The sequence below is a fragment of the Hemiscyllium ocellatum genome, chromosome 22, assembly GCF_020745735.1.
Source record: "Hemiscyllium ocellatum isolate sHemOce1 chromosome 22, sHemOce1.pat.X.cur, whole genome shotgun sequence".
Classification (NCBI taxonomy): Eukaryota; Metazoa; Chordata; class Chondrichthyes; order Orectolobiformes; family Hemiscylliidae; genus Hemiscyllium; species Hemiscyllium ocellatum.
This window is the reverse complement of record NC_083422.1, coordinates 34,988,349-35,013,854: the sequence shown is the minus strand read 5'-3', so window position 1 is coordinate 35,013,854 and position 25,506 is coordinate 34,988,349. Positions and strand designations below refer to the sequence as shown.

Sequence of the window (25,506 nt, the reverse complement as noted above, 5' to 3'; positions counted from 1 at the left end):
TGAAGGGGGATGTACAGCTGAGATGGGGAATCAGCAATCACGCTAGAAGCAGCCACATTGGTTGCATAATACTGCTACTGAAGGTGGTTTTACCACCATGTGTAATGTGAAACGGCCATTGGTGTTAATGACATCAGTTCCCTCACAATTACTGTTCACCATTACTTTTAGAAGGAAACAATGGATTTGTTCTCTTCATTTTAGTTTTAAAAATGAGGAGATATGCCTTCCTTTATGCTGGGATTTTGTCGCACCATCACCACCTGCAATGCTGGGAGAGGTCAAAAAATGCAAAATGTATAACATTTCCCAGATCCACTTAAATGCCAACAGAAGAACATTCATATAACATAGTATTTCAGCAAATTGAAATGCCAGCATGGTTGTGATTGACTAATCTGTTTGGCTAGTACTTTCCTATCTCTATAACTTCCTTTGAGATTCCTCTACTCATTCAAGCATCAATCTCTCAATGTCCATTACAGACCTGATTACAGCTGTTCCATAAGGCAGTTGTACAGCAAGTTCCAAATATTACTATTTAACCATCTCTATTTCAAACTGACAAAGAAAAGTACTTTTTTTTGCAAAATGCCAAATACGTAAACTGCTGTCTACAATGATCTAATTCAGTTTGGAATGAATAAAATATAACTCAAATTAAATCTCTTCTTGCTCAACAGTAGTTCTGCTTTGCAACAGGTAACATGAGTAGATTTATACAGATGGTCAGACCAGATGTGAATGATCAGTATTTAACCTCCTCTGCATTGATAATTAAATTTTGCAGATCTTATTACCTTCCTTATAAAGGGCAACCTGAGCCTGCAAACTGAGCAAATGCTTTAGACTCCTCATTCGTAAAGATGTGCTGGGCTTCCTTATCATTGAGGAAGAGCTACCTCTATTTCCTCCTATTTGTGTTTGAATTGTTCATTAACATTCATGACGGAGTATGGCAGGACTGCAGAGCTAAAGTCTGCAGTTTGTGGAGACTTCGTTTGTGGGATCATCCAGCTCTGTCTACCATATGATGCTTCCAACATTTGGCACTTTTCCTGTGTTGTAGCTTCATCAGTTTAACACCTTTATTGTTGGGCTTGCCTGATGCTACTCCTGCCATGCTGTCCAACAATCTTCACTGAACCAAACTCGATCCCCTGGCTTGAGATAATGTGGGATAGATCAGACCACGAATGATTGAATAAAATTCTGCTATTGTTGATGGCCGACGGCCCACGACCCCTCATTAATGCCCAGTTTTAAGTTCGATCTGCTTGAAATCTATCCAATTTAATGCAGTTATGGTGTCACACAACATGAGAAGGCATCTTCAATGTGAAGATAGGACTTTGCATCCACGAGGAATGTGCAGTAATCATTCCTTCAGATACTGTCATAAATAGATGCATCTGTAAACTGCAGGTAGGTTGGCCGAGGAGAGGTGATGTCGGTTTCTCTCTCTCATTGGTTCTCTCACTAATTGCCATAGGCACAGTTTATCAGCTATATTCTTTAGCAAACTAATGATGTTACCTGAGCCATTAGGTGATGGAGTTTGAAGTCCCCAATCAGAATACACTTTGACATTGTCTGATTTTGATGAAAAGAACTGTCAGGCTTGCCAATTCTGTGTGACAGCTGTCCCAATGTTGTCACCAGCCTCCACTTGCCCCCAAAATCAGTAAAGAGGACTGGATTTGCTGCTGTTATTTTCAATGCCTAGGCTGATGCCAGGTGGTCTGTCTGATTTCATGCCTTTTTTTTTCAACTTTGCAATGAGTGGCCATTTAATTGCCTTGGGCTGGTCTGGAAGAGTCATCTGTGGACCAGACTTGGTCAGGACATTAGTGAACATCCCTAAAGAAAATTAGTAAACCAGATGACCATCAATATTGGTTTTATGGTTGTATGAGGGGAGCTTTGAATTCCATATTTCTAAATTTAAATCCTACCAGATATTTTGATGGAATGTGAGTCTTTGTGATTAGCTTAGGAGTCTGAATTACTATTCCAGTGACATTATCTCTATGCTGCTGCCTCTGTAGTAAGCAATTCACTTTCAAACAAATTGTTACCATGTTTGTTCCAGACTAATAGTTCTAATGGTCCATGCACGAATGTTGATAACGTAACTTAAAAATGTGTTGTGGAAAAGCGCAGCAGGTCAGGCAGCATTAAAGGAGAAGGAGAATCAACGTTTCGGGCGTAAGCCCTTCTTCAGGAATCAGTGCTCACTTTCTCCACAAATGTTGATAACACAATTTCTCATGCTGTGGTTTTGATGTCTTGCTATTCTTTTTCTAAATGGTATATCAATTCTGATGCAGCGAGAATTAATTAATATTTCTGTTCAGTAATTATTAATTGATCATTCAACATAAGCTTTTCATCCAACTTATTCTAAACACATGTCAAATCGTGGCAGTCTGTGCATTTTCAAGACTGTTGTGAAATTCTACTCCACTGTGATTTAGCACATTTTCCATTTTGTCAATATGCAAGCAAAAGATTGTACATTTACAGGAGAAAACTGCACATCTTACAGGAAAATCTGATCACAAATGTTCAGATGGGATTTGACTTGAGTAGTCTAATAATTAGCCCCCAAAGCCATGTTTTGACAATGAAAATAAAATTACTCCCACAATTGCTCACATGATAATATAAATCATAAACACATTAAGAGTTTGCATATTAGAAAACTGCTATTAGAATTGAGTATTTAATAAATGTTTTAGATCAAAAGTAATCTATTCTTGGATAAAGGAAACTGTAGATCAATTTCTTAATTTAATTGTTGAAGTTTGCTTTACTTGGGTATATGCTTTCTTATCCAGATTACTAGCTCAACTTCCCAAATTTCTTGTTCCAACATATTTTAACTGTGTACAACCAAAGCAGTCTTAACCCAGTCCTAAAATCTGATGCCGTGCTCATTTGATATTAGTGTGTCATAATCTTTTGCAGCATACCAATTGTTGTAACTTTGGATTTGATGTGATCATTGATCTAATTGAAAAGGTGAGCTTGTGTTTGTAGTGTAATATTCCATGAGTATTTTTTAAGGAAGTGGACAGCTTGCTGTTAAGATAGTCTGCTTGAATAATTGAACATGAAAAGTGTCCTGTCGGCTGTTTCCCAGTAATAAAAGTTCCACTGTCGTGAAATGCTGACGGTCTCTGATTTCCAGTGGATGACATTAGTGAATAAATGTATTGCCTTCCTGAATTAACAGCAATATCTGCAGACATTGAGATTGTGCTGATGGCTGGATTTGCATTCCTACACTGGAATCTCAATGTTGCAATGACATCCAGGTCCTAAAAATCCACTGATATTGAAACACGTGCATGCGCTGTTGCGATATGCAAAGCACTTAATTGACCACGAGTCACATTGTATTTCAATTTGCTGTGGTCTTTGTGGGAAGAAATAACTTGGGACCAAGCCAGAAATGAGGCTGATTTTAAGGGCAACCGGTAGCCATCACTGAGGCAGCTATTTGTTCATCCATAAAATGAAAGCATAAACTGAGCAGAGATTAATGTGCAGGGAGAGTCTCCCTGCTACAAATAGGCAGTAGGTCCATAAACTTGTCAAAAGGGAAAAGATCACAAAGTTTCTGGTTTGTATTTAGTCAGTTTTAGCATTAAATAAAGCTTCCATATAAAATACCCTTAATGTAGAATTCATATTATTATTTAAATATGACAGTACTTGGTGCAAAAGTTACTGAACCATTGTAGTTTCAGGTTCATTTTCAAATCCAGAATTTGGGCTGGTCTTCCAATATTGTGAAATGATGTGCATGCACAGAAATTTCTCACTGATGACCAGTAACTTTTACAACAGTGTTTAAGAACTGTACTACTTTTTTTAAAAAAGGTTAATTTCCCCATGGAGTCATATGTTTACATTTTGCTTCATAATACCTGAACAGAAAAATTGTATCTTTATTTCCTCTGAATCTTGGGTCACCATTATTCAAGATTTTACTATTTTCTCTTGTCTGCAAGATTTGTCTGTTTGGCAAAGAAAATGAGTCCAAGGTCAATCAGAGTTGAGTAGTGTATAAGAGGCTGCAATAATATGATTGTGGGTTCCTTTTACTGTTGCATCATGTTTGAGTAGCTCTCTAAAGTCTAAAATGGCAGTTTACAAACTAAGTGGTTTTGAATGGAGTTATAAGATTGCTGTGAAATTTGATTAACAGTAGGTCGATATCAGAACTGCTTCCATTTCAACATCAAATGGAAGATCATTGATGCATAGGGATGTATGATGTACAAGAACCATCTGGTTGCAGTGGTTAGAATGATAGAATCTCTGATTTGCTTTGGCTGGATTTCACCACCACCCTACCCCCCCCCCCTCCCCCGCCCCCGAAATGATACAGTGACCACATATGAAATAGAATTTTTACTCTCACAGTTAACTAAATTGTATCAAGCCCAAGCTCAGAACCACATTAAGGCGATTATATTTTTGGACAGCTGTCACTATAATGTGAAGATGTTAGAGATTCTAGTGTCTCAGAATACATTTATGTTTGAGAGAAAGGAAACTGGAGGTGGATGCCACCCTAGGTTTAAGCAAGAACTTTTCCTAGTATGAATCAGAACAGACTTCCTCCCTGGTCAAATGCAAGAACTATCTCTGGCCTGACTTTCAACTGAAGCTATCATGGATACTGGGTAGCATCTTAAATTCAGAAAAATGCATCAGAATTTCTTCCCTTTTGAGGGCTGGTGTTTTGAAGTCTGTGGGACCATGATAGCAGATAAGTTAAAATTCTGATCAATTATGATCTAATGCAATGTTGTCCAACAGCATGTTGATGCTCACGAAAGATGCAGTGAACAGGTTAATATATTAGTCACATGATACAAAATAGGTGCAATATTAATTGCCCAAAATCTTGAACATGGATTTGAGAATTTAAAGCATGAGCAATGACGACTAATACACTCATTGCCAGAGCTAGAAGAACAGCTTCAAATAAGATTTGCTGCAACCCACGTGTTCTGTGAAATGAACCTGCTTCAGATGCTTTCAGAGATTGGTGAAATCCTTCCAAGGAAGTGTTCTGACAGCGTGCTCCAGAATTTCTTCTTGTGAATTGTCTTACTTTATCAGAATTGGTGTTTTTGGAGACACTCAAGAGAAAGATAATTAACAAATGTGTATATATTGTGCTCTTACATGCTCTGACTTTTGCTTTTCTGTTGCCTGAAATTTCCAAACACTGCATCCAGGCAACAATTGGATCTTTGTCTCATGACCAACTTCTTGAAATCTCTCCCTTTATTCTTATAGCACTATTCCTTTCAATGGTTCATTTCAACAGACCTATAAAGATAAAGGTTGAAGATCTAACTCAGTTTGCCATAATTGTACTTCCAAACCACATTGTCAGCCTTGCAATGCTGTCTGTCACTCATGTACCTGAACTGTTTTTCCAATAACTGCCAAATACCAATCAAACAAAACCTAGTGTTTCATTTGGCATCCCCACTTGTCACTGGGATCCCCAAGGTCAGGACCATCAAGCTGTTCTCCTTTTTGAAGGTTGGTCCTGTTTTCACTGAGAGATCTTGCAGATTTGAATATGTTGTTATTTTGAGGCAAGTGAGAGAAAGAACAAACAGTGGACTCGTTTTCTTGTCTCATTGAGGAAATGGTCTTTCAACTGATAAGAGCAAAAGGTGCTGGAGAAACTCTAGCAGTATCTAGTGAGAAACAGAAATAATGTTTCAAGTCCAGTGACTCTTTGTCAGAACAGACTCCTGGACTCAATGTTAACTCTGTTTTTCTCTCTCCACAGATGCTGCCAGACTTACTGAGTTTCTCTGGCAATCTGTTTTTGTTGCAGATTTCCAACATTCACAGATTTTCATTATAATCTGATAAGAATAGTCACAGTCTGACTTCTGTAACTTCTGTATAACAGTTGTTGATTTCTTGCTTGGGACAGATGATAAATAGTAGTTTGAATTAAGCCCCCATTTGTGTTGTGACATTAAAGCCACTCACTACTGTTTCACACACGCCTGTCGCTGATTCATGACCTATGAAGGGTAGCGACCAGGTTAGACAGCATTGACCTAATTGAATGCTATACAAACTTGAGGGGCTGAATGGCCTAGTCCTCTACTAATCATAGGTAATATTTTACTGAGTGAAACCCTGGTCTATCAAAATGCTGGTCCTTTGTGAAAAGTCGTACGTATTGTGGACCAGTCTGTGGAATACAATTAACATAGATATTGATTGTGGCACCGGGATGCATCAATGTTGCAATCACCTTCCATTATCAATTTAAGGCTGCCCAAATATTAGTTTGTTGCTTACCGCTGAAATTAAAGTTCATTTTCTCCATCACAATTTCCTACTGTTCTGATCAATTAAAAAATAACCTGCTGAAAAGAGAAGCTGTGAGAGAGTGAAGTGTAATTTATCATCTCCATTCTTATCCTGGAAACAGAGCCATGAAGACCCGCAATAACAGAGGTTTAGTGCAATAGTATGAAGGGGTTGTGCTGGTGCACAGTATCAGAGGGTCTCTTTGAAAGTGTATGTGTGTCTGCTAACAGAATACCTCCACGCTAATGGTAGGCTCCAGGCAGTGGTGCTGTGAAAGCAGGAATGGGGTTTCGGATCTGATTGAAATTCAGTGAATATCACAGCATAGGATCTGGTCAATCAAGTAATTGGTGCCGTCAGACACAACACTGAAGTCCTTCTGCACCAGCCTATATGCTGCCAGCAGTAGATTCACGCTGTGAACGGAGAACAATTAATGGAATCGAGTCTAAAGGCAGCTACTTTATGCCATACAAAGAACTTGTGAAAGAACGTCAGTTGCTGGAAGCATAAAGGATGCCCTGCCTGCAGTGACTTGCATTCTGTCAACTAAACAGGAATTTTTCAGTTTTTTGCCTGTTTTGAACTAAATCACAGTGTAGATAGAATTAGGGAAGAAATGGCTTTTAGTCGGTGGCATATTCTCTCTCCAGTACAATGGGCTCGATGGACATGGTCTGCTGTGTGTGGTGGAGGAGACTACAGCCTCCAGTTTGTGCAGAAAATAACTGCAGCAAGGCAAGTTTGTGTGTTAGTTTAGGGAAAGAGGATCGGAACTAATGGGGCTAGAATCTTTATGGAATTGAATGGCCTTCTCACAGAATGCATTTGTTTTGTTTCAGGAGTTCAGACTCCGAGGGAGCATTTGAGACTCCTGAAGAGACAACACCTGTCAAAGTGCCTCCGCAGAGCTCTTCTACTGCTGCTGAGAAGGAAAGCCAAGAACAGCAGCCTTCAGTACCGTCAGGTAAAGGAAGACAGATATGGTTAATGAGGGCTGGCTGAAGGTCAAATTGATAAGGTAAAGTCACAAAAGCACATAACAGTCCGTGCGAAAAATAGGAATTTTAAATTGTGTGGCATTGTGTGTTTCTGTGACTTTCTTTGTTATTCATGTGCCACACCATTCCGATTTGAGGTACGTAACTCAAGATAAATTGAAAGACTCCAAATCATTCCATATTTTCAAAGACATTAACAGAAATAAACAATACCTCAATGTTGTTGTTATTATTATAATTATTTATTATTATTATGTATCCTCTCAAAATACCAAAAAATTCCTTGTTTGTTGTTAATGAAAATCTAAAGGTTGGTATATAATGGGGGTCTCACTCACCTTCAGGAGAGGCAGCAAGAGTCCTGCTATGTCTCTTTTACAGAACACTAGACTAAGTGCCATTCAGAAACTGGTCAGGTCATAACTGGGCCTTCAAGGATTCTGAGTTGGTAGTTTTATTAATTGTGGCACCATGTTGGAGTGCATGGCTGCTGCCAGTACTTCATTCATGAGGCTACTAATGGAAGCAGGTTAAGTGATGCCAAAAGGGTCATGGGAAGAGCAGTTGGCAGCAAGGGTGGTTGGGGAGTGATGAGGGCAGTAACTTTAAGAGGGGCCCACCCCCATTTTTCTGTGCCCGGTTCCTCAATCAGGAACTGAATGCTTTTAAATAGGGAATCTCCTGACTAGCAACCCCATATAGGTTTATTTGTTGAGCTTCCTACCTGGCAAATCCCTTCTTCACTGCATGATTGGTAAATGGTTGTGGAATGTGATCCTTAAGTAGGTATTCATTGCCCAACACGAGCCTCAATTGGTAGTGGAGTTGGCCTTTCACCCACAAATCTTTTAAGGGTCCCTTACCCACCATATTCTCTGCCATCAAATGTGCCATGTGGATGAGCATTAAATTTCACCTCATTCATCTGAAAAATTTGGAGGTAGTGTCTTTCAGTCCTTTATCATCATCATGTCTTTTGAATAAAGACATCCATGCGAAATGAATATGCAATACCTATTTGGGTTCTAATAGTATTACACTGCTAGAATAAGAAAGATGTCTGGTGTTGAGCCATTGATTTTGAGTTGCTAAGGTCTACCCATATTATTTCCCCTCACTATCTGCAAATAACATTTGAGATAGAGTGCAGAGTTGTATTTATGGCACATGGATTCTGGGATGACAGCAGTCCAGATTGAATGAAATCAATCTAATTCATGAAGATGTAGAGTTTGGCCTTATTGCCATAATAAGTCTGTCTCCTTTCCTCTTGTAAAACCTGTACACAATGTTTCCACAGAATTCAATGATAACTTTCCGGCTCAGCTAAGATTTTGGAAGGCTTTGCATTTTGAAAATTATTGTATGTGTATTTGGTTCTGTGGAGACAGTAAGTGACGCATAACATCACTGCATATCACATGACGCATAACATTTGAGCATGTCATTGTCAGTGTTTGTGTTACAATTAGTGTTTAGCTCTTAAAGATCACCTGAATGCAAACTTTTTTTTGGATCTCCTCTTTGGTGGATTTCCATAGTTTAAAAATGTGTTGCTGGAAAAGCGCAGCAGGTCTGGCAGCATAGAAGGAACAGGAGAATTGACGTTTCGGGCATTAATCCTTCTTCAGGAATGAGGATTTCCATAGTGCAATGTCAGACCTTTAGAATTCTTGTCCACGACTTACAATATATCACTGAGGCTGTACTTGTCCTAACACGTAGCATCTAACTTCAAAATGAGCACAGGTTTATTAAAAATATTAACAGTCCATATTCTTGGCACATGTATTAGCATTGCCAACCTAATGTTAAGGAATCAATACCAATTCCCAACTTTTGCCAAATATGTAACATTTACAAGGAGAACAAATGATTGTGGGACAAAATGTCATTTTATGTTAAGATGAATTTTCTGGCATTGAACTAATTTCAAGTCAGCTTGGGTTTATGGATCATATCTAATAATCTTGGCACACAAATTTTTAAAAATAGAATCAAGTCAGGCAGATTTTTTTCAACCCACTTCTTCCTGTTTGTATTTTATTATTGGAGGAGCTACTGGCAATGTATTTAGATCCTTTAAAAAACTGAACAGGATGTTTTCCTTGAAACATGTCATGTCTACTATTGGATTAATGACTTAAAGTAATTCCAGATTTACTAATTTGCCTTTATTTCAAAAGCAAACTGGTTGAAGCAGTGGGGGATGTTTGTATGCAGAATATATGTGCTCCACACATTGAGATCTTGGATTACTTTATTTTTCGGTGGGTATCATTTTAATCAATGTGCCAGTGATCAAACTTCAAAATGTAATTCACCGTCTGTGAAAAGTTGTAAGAAATCCTAGGGTTGTAAAGGAGTTACAAAAATAGCAAACTTTGTATTCTATGTGATGAATCAAACTGTCTTAATTGAAAAGATCTATTTGAGGCGTTGCAGTGGAATGGGGAGGGGGAGGGGGGGAGCCAGAAGCTCTGAGCCAGAAGTTCTGGCTTTGAATCCCAATCCAAGACTTAGACAAGAAAGGTCTGGTCATAATGTGTCCAGTGTGTTTTATCATTGATCTCCCTACACATACCAGTGGTATGGAAGTAAGAGTGGGAGAAAGTCCTGGTCAGACATGTGGTAGAAAGAAAGTTGGCGTCTCTACCATCACTGCCCATAGTTCCGTGAAACGTAAGAATGCATGTTGTCACGGCAACTCGGAATGGGATCAGTTGGTTCATTTGGTTAGATGCCTCCCATGTCATTCAGACTGATGCCCACAGCACAGGTTTGATGTCCATTATGCAGCGGTAAACTTGGTAGATGATTCATTGTTCTGTCCCTAAAAATGGAAAGCAAGCACCACGAACAAAAACTGTCAACAGCTCCAGATTAGCAGACAATGAGTCAAGGAGTTGCTTTTGGGCACAGCACACATGAATAAATGAATTAATTCAGTCAAAAAATCTTTTGTCAGCTGCATATTTCACAATTACCTAAAATACTTATGAATATACTATTTCCTCATTGCAAAAAAGACTGAAAAGGCAAAATATCAGTGAAAACAAGTGACTCATTTGATCTGAGAAGCATTGGTTTTAAATTGAGATTATATTAATCATTGAATTTTAAATTCCAGTAGGTATGGTGGAAACTACATTGAATTTAAATCAGATAAACATATTTTCCTGCAAGCCAACAAAATATTTCCATTTGGAATATATTGCTTAACACAATCATGTGGCTGGATATCATTCTAATGATACAATAATCAGAATGCATATGCTTTCAGAATGCAAATTTTATTTATATCTTGGGTGTTCATCTCTTAACATTTAAAAGGTGTTTGGGATCCCAACACCATCAATCATCCTTACGTGAAAAGTCTAACAATTGAACTTGTGTATGCATATGTGATTGATGGAAAGCCTGCATCTACATTCCAATTTGATAGGGTCTGAACAAAGCAAACAAAACTCTGTTCTTTCCAGAAAAATAAACTTTCAGAACTCTTCTTCAAATATTTCCAGTCAGAATAATGAGAAACAATTCTGACAAAGAGAAACTTTTGACCTTTCTGGCAGCAATTAATTACCCTACTTTCTAATGAAGTTCATTAAGGGAATACTTGATCCTTGTTTCTTTCTGGCTGAATGACGTTAATCTGATGAATGTTACTGCGTACTTAATGGGAATTTGATCTGATTATGTTTTCTACTAAACGTTACTGTTAATATACAAAACTGGATAATAACCTGCAGGTGAAAACGCTATCAAATAATAGAAATATTGCATTTCAGGTTTCCAACTAATTCAGATCCTAGGCAGAGTCAAATGGAACATAAAACTGAGAAGAAATGCAAAGAAAGAAAAAGTTGGGACGTCTATAGTCCTGTTGCTGTCCCTGGGACAAATTAAAATACTTGAGTGATTAAATTACTACTGAAGTGTAAGTCCTGGGAGGCAAAGAAGACAAACAATTTGGATGCATCAAAGGTCCACAAAAGCAATGGTGGTATTAATTGAGGGCCATAATGTTGGATGGGGTACCGAAAAGAGATCCTATGCTCTTTTTTGATTAGTTTATTGGATCTTTTGAAAGGTATACATCTCAAATGAAAGAAGGCTGCTCTAAAATGTTAATACTTCCTCAATGTTGCATGATGGCCTACATCTCATGCTCTAGTTGGACAATGTAGTTTAAACCTAATGCTAATTACAATCTGGAAATGAAATGCTGGTTTACATTTTGGAATGAAACCGTTCATTCATACTCTTAGGATATGACTTCTGACAAAAGGTTCCGACTGAAGTATTCGCCTTTCTGTTTTAGACTCTGCCCCACTGCATGTTTTTTTTTCACTTTAGTTTGAGAGTTCCTGACTGCAAAATTTTCCTTATTGCATTTTTAAAAATACCTGATTATGCAAAATCTCTCATGCATCATCTGCATCTATCCATTTTCTCTACCATTGTAATTTTATCCACAGATGATTTCAATGCTGCTCTTTGCTCACAGGTGCTGAAACTGAGCAAGATGTGAAGGGATCACACTTTGCCAAAACTGGCGGATAAAGGCACTGTTGCACAACACAAAACTGTATGAATCATTTACTCTGACTTTCAATGTATCTTGAATTTATTCAGAAAAGGCAGCCAGGAGGAGAAACACATAGGCAGTCCTTGCACATTAAAAAAACCCTGACTGCATGTCTTTAGAACTTCACCATAAAAATACTGTTTTGTGAGAGGGTGATATCATGGAATATTGAGAATGTTATTCTGAATAAATAAATAAATATATATTAGAAATCTTAACACCATGTCCTGAACCATTTGGACCTGTTCTTCACCTGACCAAGGCACTGGAATACCAAAACGCACATTATATCCCCGATTATGCACTTATTTTAAAATTGTGTAAGATTATGCATTAAATAGTATTTCTCACGAGAATGTGAAGATCACCTATCTTATAATTTAGGAAATAAGTCAGGAAAGAGCACTTTGCACAGATAATGGTAATGGCCGTCGCTTAATTTAGAACACTTGAGAATGCTGAGCAGGCATTTTTGATGAGGAAAGAAAAATTGGGAGCTGCTAATTAGTTTGCTTAGGGCAGCTATCATTATTATCTAGGCTAACAGCTGGTGTAGTTGAGAGTTTGATAAGAGATGTGGAAATTTATTTTCAAAACTCTCCTGTCCAGTTGAATTGAACTAGGTTGTTGGAAATGGTCATTTCAAACAAGCCCAAATTGAATGTTTAAGATAATAACTGGGGTGATGAGTATTGAAGTTGTTACCTATATAAAGACAAAAGAAACTGACAAAATGTTTAATAATGAGTGATCAACTGAATTTATGAGATTAAAAACTAACCAGGTGTCAGTCAGGAGCCTGTCTCTTCAAAACTATAATAACAACAGGAAGGTACTTATTAATTGGATATGATGTTGAGAATATTGAAATCATAATGAAAGGTATTTTTGTCAGTTTGATTTTTTTCTACTATATTGTAAATTAGCATTTTGTTAACTGACAACACAGTATAAGAGGTATCCCCTTAAATGTGCAGAAAAAGGTGTTTAAGATATTGTGATTGGATTAGTATAAATCTGCTATTGAAGCAGATCTTGCTGGAAGGCAACCATTTATGAAGGACATCTGGTTCTAAAGTTGCTGTACAAAGAACTAACCATTCTTTTGAAACAGGGCATATCAAAAAATATGCTGTACTGATTTTCTTTTTGAAAGGTCGTGCAGGTTATTGAGGCAACCAGTCTGTATGAAACTTTGTCACTTGTGCTACTAATTTAAAAAGCCATTTGTCATTTAAATTATATCAATATTGTGCACTCTATTGTTGTGATATTTTCTTTAGATGTGGACTGTAATTTTATTTGCAATTGAGAGATTAATAATGCATGACAAGTTCAGTGTGACTAATGAACATGTTACCAATTAAAATGTGATGTGGGTGCTTTTGACAGTTTTGTGTGATGATGTAAAAAACTTAATTATGTTTTTTTTTGTGACAAACAGTGAGGGTGATACCAATTGACTGCGCGAATAATCAAAAGGAAAAGGCAGACAAGTGGTTGACAAGTTTTAATACAGTTAAGTCTGAGATGTATATTGAGAGAACAGATAAGGACAGTCAATGCAGACTCACTAGTATAGTTCAAAGGAGTGTGCAGGGTCAGAGGGGTTCATATGCATTAAACTTGGATGGGCCGGTGCCTATTAATTTGGGGAGTGGTTAGTAAAGCATATTGGATTTCAGACATCAGAAATAGCTATTCAATACAAAAGCTTGTAAGTTCTGCTGAAACCGTACAACATTTTTGATTTGGCTACAGCTAGTATATTTTCTCTAGTTCTGTTCATCATTCTTCAGGAAATATGAGGTTCATAAAGTATAGAAGAGATTAGTTACCAAACTAGTAATGCGATTAGTTACAGCGATGAGTAATTATGGATTCAACATTATGCTGGAGAAGTTAGGTTTCTTGAGTGAAGGACATTGTGGAGAAATTTGAGAGAGGTGTACAAGCTTGTGAAAGGTTTATAAGAGGTAGACAAAGAAAAGCTGTCCTCATTAGCTGGATGAGCATTATTAGTGTCTAATTCATAGAACAAGGACATAGAACAGAATTTTATCAGAGTTTGAGTGAAGTGGGTGATAGTGAGATTTACAACAAAATCCGATAAGTCCAGTGGTGCCCATTTTGATATTGGAGGTATCTCACTGTGCAATATAGTTAGGAGAGTGGGCAATGGTCAGTTCTGTAGGGCCAGCATCTACAGCCAGAGGAATCGCATATTGTCAATCAGTCATAGGGATTCATCCATTGATCTTGAAAAGTGGAGGGTGATTCTATAATTAGAGGTACAGATAGCATCCTTTTGTAAATAGGATCCAGAGTTCTGCTGGTATTTTGGCTCAAAACATTTACTTTCCTACTCTTCGGGTGCTGTCAGAATTGCTGTGCCCTTCCAGCTTCTTATCTATCAAGTCCTTCATGGTGTGTTGCCTGCCTTGGGCTAAGGTATGGACATCGCAAACTGGCTTGAAAGGATATTGGAATGGGATGGGAAGGATCCATATGTTGTGGTCCAAGTTGGGGCCAACACATGGCAAGAATCCTGTTTGGGGAATATCATGAATTAAGATCAAAATTAAAAAAAAAGGACCTTCAAGATCCTAATCTTTGGACTGCCAGGATCCTAGCAGAAAGTCAAAACAGGGTGGTGAATCTTTAACTCATTGGTGCAAAAGGTTTTGAGCCCAAGTCATATAATGTATTTAAGACAGAGATAAGTGATAAGGCAGGAGATTGGGGTTGAGAAATGTATCAGCCATGATTGAATGGCGGAGCAGTTGCGAGGGGTCAAATAGCCTAATTTTGCCCATATATCTTATGGTCTTTTGGGATTATGGTGAGTTTTTTGTGAAAAAATGGTGAACTGCCAATTAAGGGACATTATTGCTTGTTGAACAACTTGCCTGGAAGGTCTACAAAGATTCACTTCAGCATGAATCTGAAACAATACTCGAAGTATATTTTCCCAACTGGGTTCTTTGCTTGTGCAGACTTGTTTGGAGAATTTAATCCCATGTGAGTTGATTTTTAACAAGAACATGGGGAGCTTGAAAATATGGATATGAATTACTTCAGTAGGAGTTTTTTGACAAACAATGTAAACCCTAGATTTGGGTTCAACCACAGTATAGAATAAGCAAAGCATGTTTTCAGAAACTGCAGATAAACAATATATAGTTGGAAGAATGAAAAGGGAAGTCGGCATTTGACATCTGTCTGTCTATTTCATGGCAGAGTAATGGCCCATTTAATTATGGAAATATGAATCTTGGAAGATTGTATCTTAATCTACTTGTGCAGTACCTGCAAATGAGAATATGGTTTTGCTTTAATGTAGTTTTAGCAGCTGCAGTCAAATTTTTCACATAATTGAACAAGGCAGCCTTTTGATATTTGACAGTTACTTCACTTCAACTATGTCAAAAGGAAATAATTCAATATGGGTTGCTTCATAAGAATGCTTTCATTGAATTCATGTAGAAAGGCAGGCAAACAATTAGAACTGGATCACCATTTACATCCAAAGTAGTTTCCCCCCAACTGCAATAGGTGATCAAAGTCAGTGGGAAAAATTGACCTGTGTTTTCATATCAATATTACAATAATCAAATATTCTGGGAGGAAAGTACAGGTGTGAGATAAAAAGGCTAACAGCAGAGACCTGTTTTTCAGAATACAGCTCCTGGGTTTTCTTATTCTAGAGCATATTTACCCTACAGATGTGTGTTTTCGCTCTATTTGGCGTAAAACCTTTTGAACTGCACTTGCATTTAGTGGCAGAAATATCTTGGTTTATGAACACATGGTTCATTTTCATTCGTGGATGATGCTGAAGCTGATAGTGGAAAGCTAAACTACCCCTTGAGTTGGTGGAATTTGTACTAAATATCAGGTCTGCACAATTAATTGCTGTTCACTTCACTTTGGAGATATCATCTCCCTTTATCTTGCTATGTGCCCCCATATCACTTCTGCTACTGCACTTGGTGGTTGGACTTAGTAACTGAAAATGTTAAAATTCTCTCTCCTCATAATCCACCCCCATCTAATGATTTTCCCAAAAATATAATCATATGGCTTGGCAACATTCATGTTCATTAGGAACTCTGTTTTGAATTCTATAAGGATATGCTGATGACTGCAATATATTTACTCCATTGGAAATTGATTCAATTAAACTTTAAAGGATTCATTCCAGCCTGAGTATCAGAAAACCATTTTGGACAATGTAAATAATTTCCTTTTTTCGTTCTGTTTCATTTTGGGATGGAATGTCTGCATGTGACTATAGATGATGACTCATCAGGACTGCCTCTGAGCACACAGCTGCTGTCTCCTGGCTCCTGTCCCAGACTTTACAGAGAAAATTGGCCTCCAGTCTCAGGTCTTCATCTGCTTGAATGTGAACAAAATGATGGAGATAGCTGATTTGCAATTCTTAAAAGTTATGTCAAAGCTTCCAAAGGCAAAAAGGCTCTGATATTTACTCAAGCTGTGGAGAGCTTTGTGAAGAATGTCCAGGTGGGATACCCTAAAGGAAGGGCTTCCTGGGCAGAGGTGGACTTGTAAATAAAATAAATGTTTGATAATGCTGGAGAAACTCAGCTGGTCTGACAGCATCTTTGGAGAGAAAGCAGAATTGAAGTTTTGAGCCCATTTTGACTCCTCTTCAGAACTACTCAACAGAAGGAGGTCATTCAACATTTTTCTACAGGTTACCTAAGCTACCTAACTCATTTGCATTTCTGGGAAGCACAGAGGAGATGGTAGGGAGCTGAAGGGCAGAGAATTGTCAGGGAACTGGGATGTAGGAGAGGTGAAGGAAATGGAAGAAATCACAGCTGCATGAGGTCATATAGTTGAGCATGCTAAGATCACATTTGGAGCCTTGACGGAGATGCAGACATAAACAGGAAGGTATAGATGCAGGTGGGAGGTGGGTTAGGGATCAGCTGATGAATGGGGTCTGTGAAAAGGTTTGCTTGTTGTACCAAGAGAAAATATTACTATTATGCAATCGGTGCTAGAACCACGCTTTACTTATGAATCTTGCTTCACCTTCACTTCACCTCTGAACAATCTGCTCGGTTTCTCAGGATATGCTGGCTATAGTAGTGGGATGTTATGCCTTTTTATGACTGTAATTGTGTGCATTTAATCGCAGAAATTAATTAATAACAAGGAAAGGAAGAAGAGAAAGGAACATGCAAATTCACTGAAGAAACTATATATGAAGACCAGTTCTTTCTGCGTTCTAGTCATGTAACTTGCAATTTATGTTACTGTTTCATAATTGAGACCTGCTTAGAGGAGCTTGCAGTTTTCTTCTTCATTTTTCAGCAACTTGCTTCTTGCCTTTTCTGTTCTATCACTGAAATAATCTGCTGTGTATGGTTGGTTTTGGATCATAGGCATAGAACCTTAACTTAGTTCAGAAACATATATTTCAGCACCTTGTGATACTGCAGTAAGTGTGAATGACCTAGTTGGCAGCATTTCAATTCTGACAGAAAGATGGACCGTAAATTATCTCACAAGGTTCTTTAGCTACCTCTTATTTTATTCGGAGGAAGAATGCACTCAAGAAATGAAATAAAATTTATGGTATCTGCTATGTGGAGCTTTCTCTTTGCTGACATTTTTTTAGACAATAGGTGCAGGAGTAGGCCATTCTGCCCTTCGAGCTTGCACCACCCTTCAATACGATCATGGCTGATCATCCTTAATCAGTATCCTGTTCCTGCCTTATCTCCATAACCCTTGATTCCACTATCCTTGAGAGCTCTATCCAACTCTTTCTTAAATGAAACCAGAGACTGGGCCTCCACTGCCCTCTGGGGAAGAGCATTCCACACAGCCACCACTCTCTGGGTGAAGAAGTTTCTCCTCATCTCTGTCCTAAATGGTCTACCCCATATTCTTAAGCTGTGTCCTCTGGTTCGGCACTCACCCATCAGCGGAAACATGTTTCCTGCCTCAAGAGTGTCCAATCCTTTAATAATCTGATATGTCTCAATCAGATCCCCACTCAGTCTTCTGAACTCAAGGGTATACAAGCCCAGTCGCTCCAGTCTTTCAGCTTAAGGTAGTCCCGCCATTCCAGGAATTGACTTCATGAACCTACGCTGCACTCCCTCAATAGCCAGAATGTCTTTACTCAAATTTGGAGACCAGAACTGCACACAGTACTCCAGGTGTGGTCTCACCAGGGCCCTGTACAGCTGCACAAGAACCTCTTTGCTTTTATACTCAATCCCTCTTGTTATGAAGGCTAGCATGCTATTAGCCTTCTTCACTACCTGCTGTACCTGCATGCTTACCTTCATTGACTGGTGTCCAAGAACACCCAGATCTCTTTGTACTGCCCCTTTACCTAAATTGATTCCATTGAGGTAGTAATCTGCCTTCCTGTTCTTGCCATCAAGTGGATAACCATACATTTATCCACATTTAAACTGCATCTGCCATGCATCTGACCACTCACCTAACCTGTCCAGGTCACCCTGTAATCTCCTAACATTCCCCTCACATTTCACCCTGCCACCCAGCTTAGTATCATCAGCAAATTTGCTAATGTTATTACTAATAGCATCTTTTATATCATTAATATATATTGTAAAAAGCTGCGGTCCCAGCACTGATCCTTGCGGTACCCCACTGGTCACTGCCTGCCATTCTGAAATGGAGCTGTTTATCACTACTTTGTTTCCTATCAGCCAACCAACTTTAAATCCAAGTTAGTACTTTGCCTCCAATACCATGTGCCCTAATTTTGTTCACTAACCTCCTATGTGGGACTTTATCAAAAGCTTTCTGAAAGTCCAGGTACACTACATCTACTGGATCTCCTTCATCCATCTTCAGAGTTACATCCTCAAAAAATTCCAGAAGATTAGTTAAGCATGATTTCCCTTTCATAAGTCCATGCTGACTCTGACCTATCCTGTTACTACTATCCAGGTGTGTCATAATTTCATCCTTTATAATAGACTCTAGCATCTTTCCCACACTGAGGTCAGACTGACTGGTCTATAATTTCCTGCTTTCTCTCTCCCATTTTTCTTAAAGTGGTACAACATTAGCCACCCTCCAATCTGCAGGAACTGATCCCAAATCTATCGAACTCTGGAAAATAATCACCAACGCATCCACGATTTCTCGAGCCACCTCCTTCAGTACCCTGGGATGTAGACCATTAGGCCCCAGGGACTTATCAACCTTCTCTGCAGTTAAATGGCATGCTTTTTTTTGCAACTGATTATTGACCTTGGTGAATTCCTAGGAATAGGCTATTTTACATATTTCAGGCAGATATTTTGTGCTATTCTCATCTACACTTTAGAATTCACCTTGATGCTGGAAGTGGTTGGGATTGAGACCAGTTGGGGGCGGGGTGGGGGGAGGGGGGCAAGTGGTGAAAAATGGCTATTGCAGCATGCTCAGTGGGGCCAGCCTATGGAGTAAGGTACATATGAAACTCCTAAAGACCTAGATGGAAGGATTGAAACAATACCCCATAATGAGCTCTCTGAGGGAGAAATGGAAGTACATTGATTTCTCAACTGCCCCTTAATAATGTCGGATGCCAGTAACAGGGACAGTGTCTGTTGTCTTGATGCAATGATAATGACATAACATTTGTCCTATAATGTCACTGGTTATTTCTGTTCACTTTGAAAAGGTCCCATCTCCTCTACCATAAAACTTATTTTGTGACCCCCTTCATAAATGGCAGGAGAATCTGACACCAATAGAAATTAGTAGGTAGCCAGCTATTTACTGCCTTTGCCTGCCCATAAAGATGACTAAAGACACACAATTAAACAAAAAACATTTGTCGATACATCCATCTGTTCAGTGGAGGGATTAATTTCTCATGATCAACAAGAAAATGAGTTCAACAAAAATTTGACCAATAAAATGAAAGGTTTATACAATAATTTGAATTCTGCCAATGTTGTGATGTGCATCTTTCATTTATGATTCATTGAACTCAATACTAAAAACATTCTCCCTTAGAATCATAAAGTCATTGACATGTGCAGCACGGAAACACCCTTCAGCCCAACTCGTCCTTGCTGACCAGATATCCTAACCTAATCTAGTTCCATTTGCCAGCACTTGACCTATATCCCTCTAAACTCTTCCGATTCATATATCCATCCAGATGCCTTTTAAATGCTGTAATTGTACTAGCCTCCACTACTGCCTCTGGCAGCTCATTCCATACACACATCACCCTCTGCATAAAAAAAGTTGCCCCTTAGGGCCCTTTTATATCTTTTCCCCCCTCACCCTGAACCTATCCCTCTAGTTTTGGACTCCCCAAACTCAGGGAAAGTACTTTTGTCTATTTATCCTATCCATGCCCCTCATGATTTTATACACCTCAAAAAGGTCACCCTCAGCCTCCGAAGCTCCAGGCAAAACAGCCCCAGCCTATTCAACCGTTCCTTATAGCTCAAACCCTCTTACTCTGGCAACATCGTTGTATATCTTTTCTGAACCCTTCCAAGTTTCACAACATCCTTCCCATAAGAGGGAGACCAGGATTGCACATGCTATTTCAAAAGTGGCCTAACCAATGTCCTGCACAGCGGCAACGTGACCTCCCAACTCCTATGCTCAATGCTCTGACCAATAAAGGAAAGCACACCAAACACCACCTTCACTTGCGACGCCACTTTCAAGGAACTATGAACCTTCAAAGTATTGTGTCTCTTTGTTCAGCAGCACTCTCCAGGCCCATTAAGTCCTGCTGAGATTTGCTTTTCCAAAATGCAGCACCTTGCATTTATCTCACTGATTACACCTTGGATATAACATGATCTTTATATCTGCATTAATTCCATTTCAAAATTTTGATTCAAATTTTCCAATTGCAAATCCCGTGATAGCCCATTAGTTATAGTATTAGTTATAGTTTGTGTGTAGATTTCAAACTTGGCTCTTGAAACACAGTTTTTATTTTTGGCCCTGAGGTACTGCTGTTCATTCGTGACTTGATTTAACATAAGTGACCTGGATTGCTTACTACTATTACAATTAATACAATTTACCTACACAGAAGCCAGGGAGACACAAAAGCTGATAATGGGGACCATGAATAGGTGAAAATGAGTTGGCTGTGCTGAAAGCAACCCATGTCATGACAGGGCCTGCAGTGTGGGATGAGTAATGGTCATGGAAGAAGATATTCAGGCCCTAAAATGATTGAATTTGATATTGAGCACTCTTGACTGCAGGATCCCCAAGCAGAATCCGCGATGCCTATGTTCCAGCTAGTGCTGAGCCTTGTTGGAGCACTGCAGCAAATCTGAGGCAGAGATCTTGGCCAGGGAACACTGTGGTGTGTGAAATGGCAGGCAACGGGTGGCATGGGATCACTTTTTGAACAGAATATAGGTGTTTCGCAAAGCAGTTGCCCAGTCTGTATTTCCCAATGTACAGGAGACCACGTTGAGAGTAGTGAATACAAGAGACTAAATTGAATGAAGTGAAAGAAATTGCTGCTTTACTTGGAAGGTGTGTCTGGAACCTTGGATATTGAGGAAGGAGGAAGTAAATGAATGGGCAGATGTTACACCTTCTGCAATTGCCTGGGATGGTGGGTGGGCATGTGGGGAGGTGTAGATAATGGACAAGCTTCTAGCCGAAGGAGGATGAATTATACAATAGTAACATGTTGGAAAATAGTAAATATGAACATTGGAATATGGAACGCAATAACTCTATAAGTACATTGCAATTGCTGGAAAAAGTCTGAAGCAGCATTGTTTGGATTTTATTTGAATTACTGAAGATGGTTAGATGGTGAAAAATGAATTCATAAACAAAAGAACCAGCAACAAATCCTATTCAATAATGAACACAATGAACATTAAAAGGCTGCTTGTAAAGAATCAAATAACTTGCGATATGCTGGTAATAGGTAATAGTTTCAAACTGCTGGTTACTGCTTCAAGTATCAGAATGAGCAGTGGCTTGACATTTGTACGAATAAACATACTGAGCGGGATTGCAATCAGTAAAATATCAGCCCAATTTTCCCTCCTTGCTTACTAATTTTACCATAATAGGAAGAAGTTTTATTATGAGAAAATGTGAGGTTAGCCAGAGTCATGAGCAGTCAGGTTCAGCATGAGACAATGACAAGGAAGGGATTGGATTTAGCTGCAGTGGGAGAAAATGATAACTTTATTCTTCCAATGGGTAGCAGGAGGAAGTGTAGACTTATGGAAGAACAAATGTTAGACAAGCAGTATGGTACCACAGAGCCAGAGAAGAGGTCGGTCTTCAAGTTGATTCTTGAGAGAAATGCAGAAATGAATGTTACAGTTGAGCCCATTACTGTGCATCACTATTAAATTGGTATTTTATATTTTTAAGGTTATTACAAACACATGAGATAATACCACCTTGCTAGCTTCAGCGAGAGAATGAGTGGACTCATTTTCTGTGTAAAAACAGCAGCTTCATTTTAAACATGTTCATTTTGATGCCATCTTTATTTAAAGATTTGGATTACTTAATTTGAATGTTTAGTGTGGAAGGCTGAGGACAGGCATATATTTTCAGTAATAATGTACAGTAATCACTTTTTTCTATTATTATTCTTTCTGTTTCAGTGTTTTTTCCTGATGATAATCAGGCTGTTGTCACCCCTGAAACCTCACTCCAGGAAACTGATTCCTTCAGACCTCTCACTGAGTCAGCTTCAATTGTCTTTGATGAAGATAAACCAATAGCCAGCAGTGGAGCTTATAAAATTGATTTTGATAGTCTTGATGTTTTGGACTCTTTCCAACCTCACTCCTCTTTGGATGCAAGCTCACCTGTGAAGTCAGAAGGTTCCAAAACTTGTGGACAGGCTTGTGCGAAGTCAGGCAGTACCAGCTCACCACCACCACAATCTCCACCATTCACACGGAAAGCTGATGGAATTAGCGATGTTAGTCGCACAGAGCATGGGGATAAAGCTTTGCAGGCAGAGGCCTTTAGCATAGCCTCAGATAATGTTCACAGTGTTAAGAAAAAGAAACCGAGACCACTGTCTTTAAAAAGAAAGACCAGATCAGAGAAACCAGCAGACACACAACCAGATAAATCAACGGAGGCCCCAACAGCAGCAGAAACCCATGCAAGGCCAACAGTACTTGAGAGTAATAAAGACGTCACTACATCTCAATTACCCGGCAACAGTTTACAAAGTGCTGTAAACCAACAGGACTCTCCCATTACTCATCAAGTGTCCTGCAGCTCTGATGCAGATAATCTTTCTGAGCGTAGTCCGTTTGCTCGTGGAGATAAACAACAAAGTTTACCAGCTGCACAGAGTGAAAGTGAGACTTTTACTGTAGTTCTAAAAGAATCTGACAAAATAGCACCTGAGTCTGGACCAATTTCAGATACTCCAGCCGTGGGCCATGCAGTGAGGCTGGAATTTGATTACTCTGAGGATAAAGACAGTTTTGAAACTGAACAAGATAAACAGCCTGTTCCCAAGAAATTTGGCAAAAAATCTGGTGGAAAGATGCCACTTAGAAAGCCAAAGATCGGAATCAAGAAGGTTCCTACAGTTGAAAAGGTGGACAATGCTCTTACTGCTTCATCTAATTCAACTGCTGATCCTGATGATATCCCTATTCCAAAGACAACATATTCATTTGATCCTTCTAAATGGGATGACCCTAATTTCAACCCATTTAGTAGTAATGTACAGGTTCCAAATTCTCCCAAGTTGCCTCATGCTTCATTCAGTTTTGACACGGACAACTGTGATAACTCTGTGGACCCATTTAAATCTATGAAAATCTCAGGATCCCCTTCTCATTCATCTGCTTCGTTTGAGGTGAATGATGACACTGGTACAAGTGAGGGGGATGTTAATAATAAATCATCAAAGAAGAAGAGGCTACCTTTAAAAACGTGAGTAATAAAATAATTACTTTTTAGCAAAATATATGGAGTTGAATGACCAATATTGTGCTTTACAATTTTCCAATGACGTGAATTGTTTGATTGTAAGATGTATTGTCAGCTGTAAATTGAGTGTTTTAGAAAATATTAGCTTATCGGATATTGTTGATGGAGTAATAATTTTCAGGTTGTACCTGAAAATGTAAGAAATGAGAACAGGAGTGGACTATCTGACCATTCGGGCATACCTACTAATTCAGTACTAGTATGGCTGGTTTTCAGCCTCAACACACTTTCCCATTCCCCATCATTCGTCAATTCCCTGAAAGACTGAATATCTCTGTATCTCAGCCTCACATATATACAATGATCAAATAGCGATAATCTCCTGAGGCAGAGAACTCCAAAGAATCAAAGCCTTGAGTGAAATCTCTCTGTCATCTGGGAGCTCACTGATCATACTTCCTGCATTCATGTCTAGATCATTTAATGCACTTAACAAATAACAAAAAAAACCAGCACCCAAACTATCTATGGTACTACATTGGAAACATGGTTCCAATCACTAAAGCACCTTTAATCAGCATCTTTCATTTCCTGCCACTTGCTACTTTTGGATCTAATTTGCCAAAATGCACTGTCTCTCATGGGCTCTTAGCTTCTTAACCAGTCTATCATGCAAGACTTCGTCAAGAGCTTTACTGAAGTCCATGCAGGCTGTATCAACTTCATTACTTGCCTAGTCATCTCCTCAAAAAATTCAATGAAACTTATTCGGCATGGCCTGTCCGTTGACAAAGACATGTCAAACTAATCTTGATTAATCCTTGCCTTTCCAACTGGAGATTCATTCCACTCCTCAGAATTTTTTCAATAGTTTACTTACCTCAGCTATTCGGCCCTCTCGTATGTAGTTTCCTGGTTTATCCTCACCATCCTTCTTGAATAATGATACCACATTAGGTGGCCTGTGGCCAGAGAGAATTTGAAAATTAACTTCAGAGCTGTTGTAATTTCCAACCTTACCTCCCACTGCATCCTGGGATCATATCATCAATGCCTGGGGATGTATCAACTTGCAAGCCACTAAAACTGCTAATAACACCCTTCCAATGCTAATTCATTAATTCATATCATAGTCTCCCTTCCTGATTTCTGTAGCTACATCTTTCTTCTCTATAGTAAATGGAGGTGGAAAGTAGTCATTTAAAACATCAGCTATATCTTCTGGCTCCATACACAGATTGCCACTTTAGTTTCTAGTAGACCTTACTTTTTTAAAATTCATTGACGGGATGCAGGCGTTGCTGCTGAGGCCAGCATATTATTGCCCAATACTAATTTCCCAGAGTGCAGTTAAGAGTCAACCACATTAATGTGGACTTGGAGTCACACGTAGGCCAGAGCAGGTAAGGGTGGCAGTTTCCTTTCCTAAAGCACATCAGTGAACCAAATGTTTTTTTCTGACAATCAACAATGGTTTCATGGTCATGATTAGACTCCATTCCAGATTTGTTAATGAAAGTAAGTTCCACGACCGGAACCAAACCCAAGTCCCCATAACATTGCATGAGTCTCTGAAATAATAGACAAGCGAGAATACCACACTGCTTTCTCTTCTCG

At 38.9% G+C, this 25,506-nt stretch overlaps 1 protein-coding gene across 8 annotated transcripts in view; it reads left to right on the top strand.

The window, feature by feature from the left end:
- Positions 1-25,506, top strand: part of tacc2 (transforming, acidic coiled-coil containing protein 2) — a 269,026-nt gene that overhangs the window by 157,543 nt on the left and 85,977 nt on the right. For all 8 annotated transcript variants that reach the window (XM_060842045.1, XM_060842046.1, XM_060842047.1 and 5 more), the window contains 2 exons: positions 7,209-7,333; positions 22,593-23,892. In XM_060842045.1, the coding sequence (XP_060698028.1) occupies positions 7,209-7,333; positions 22,593-23,892 (1,425 nt within the window). The remainder of the gene's footprint in view (positions 1-7,208; positions 7,334-22,592; positions 23,893-25,506) is intronic.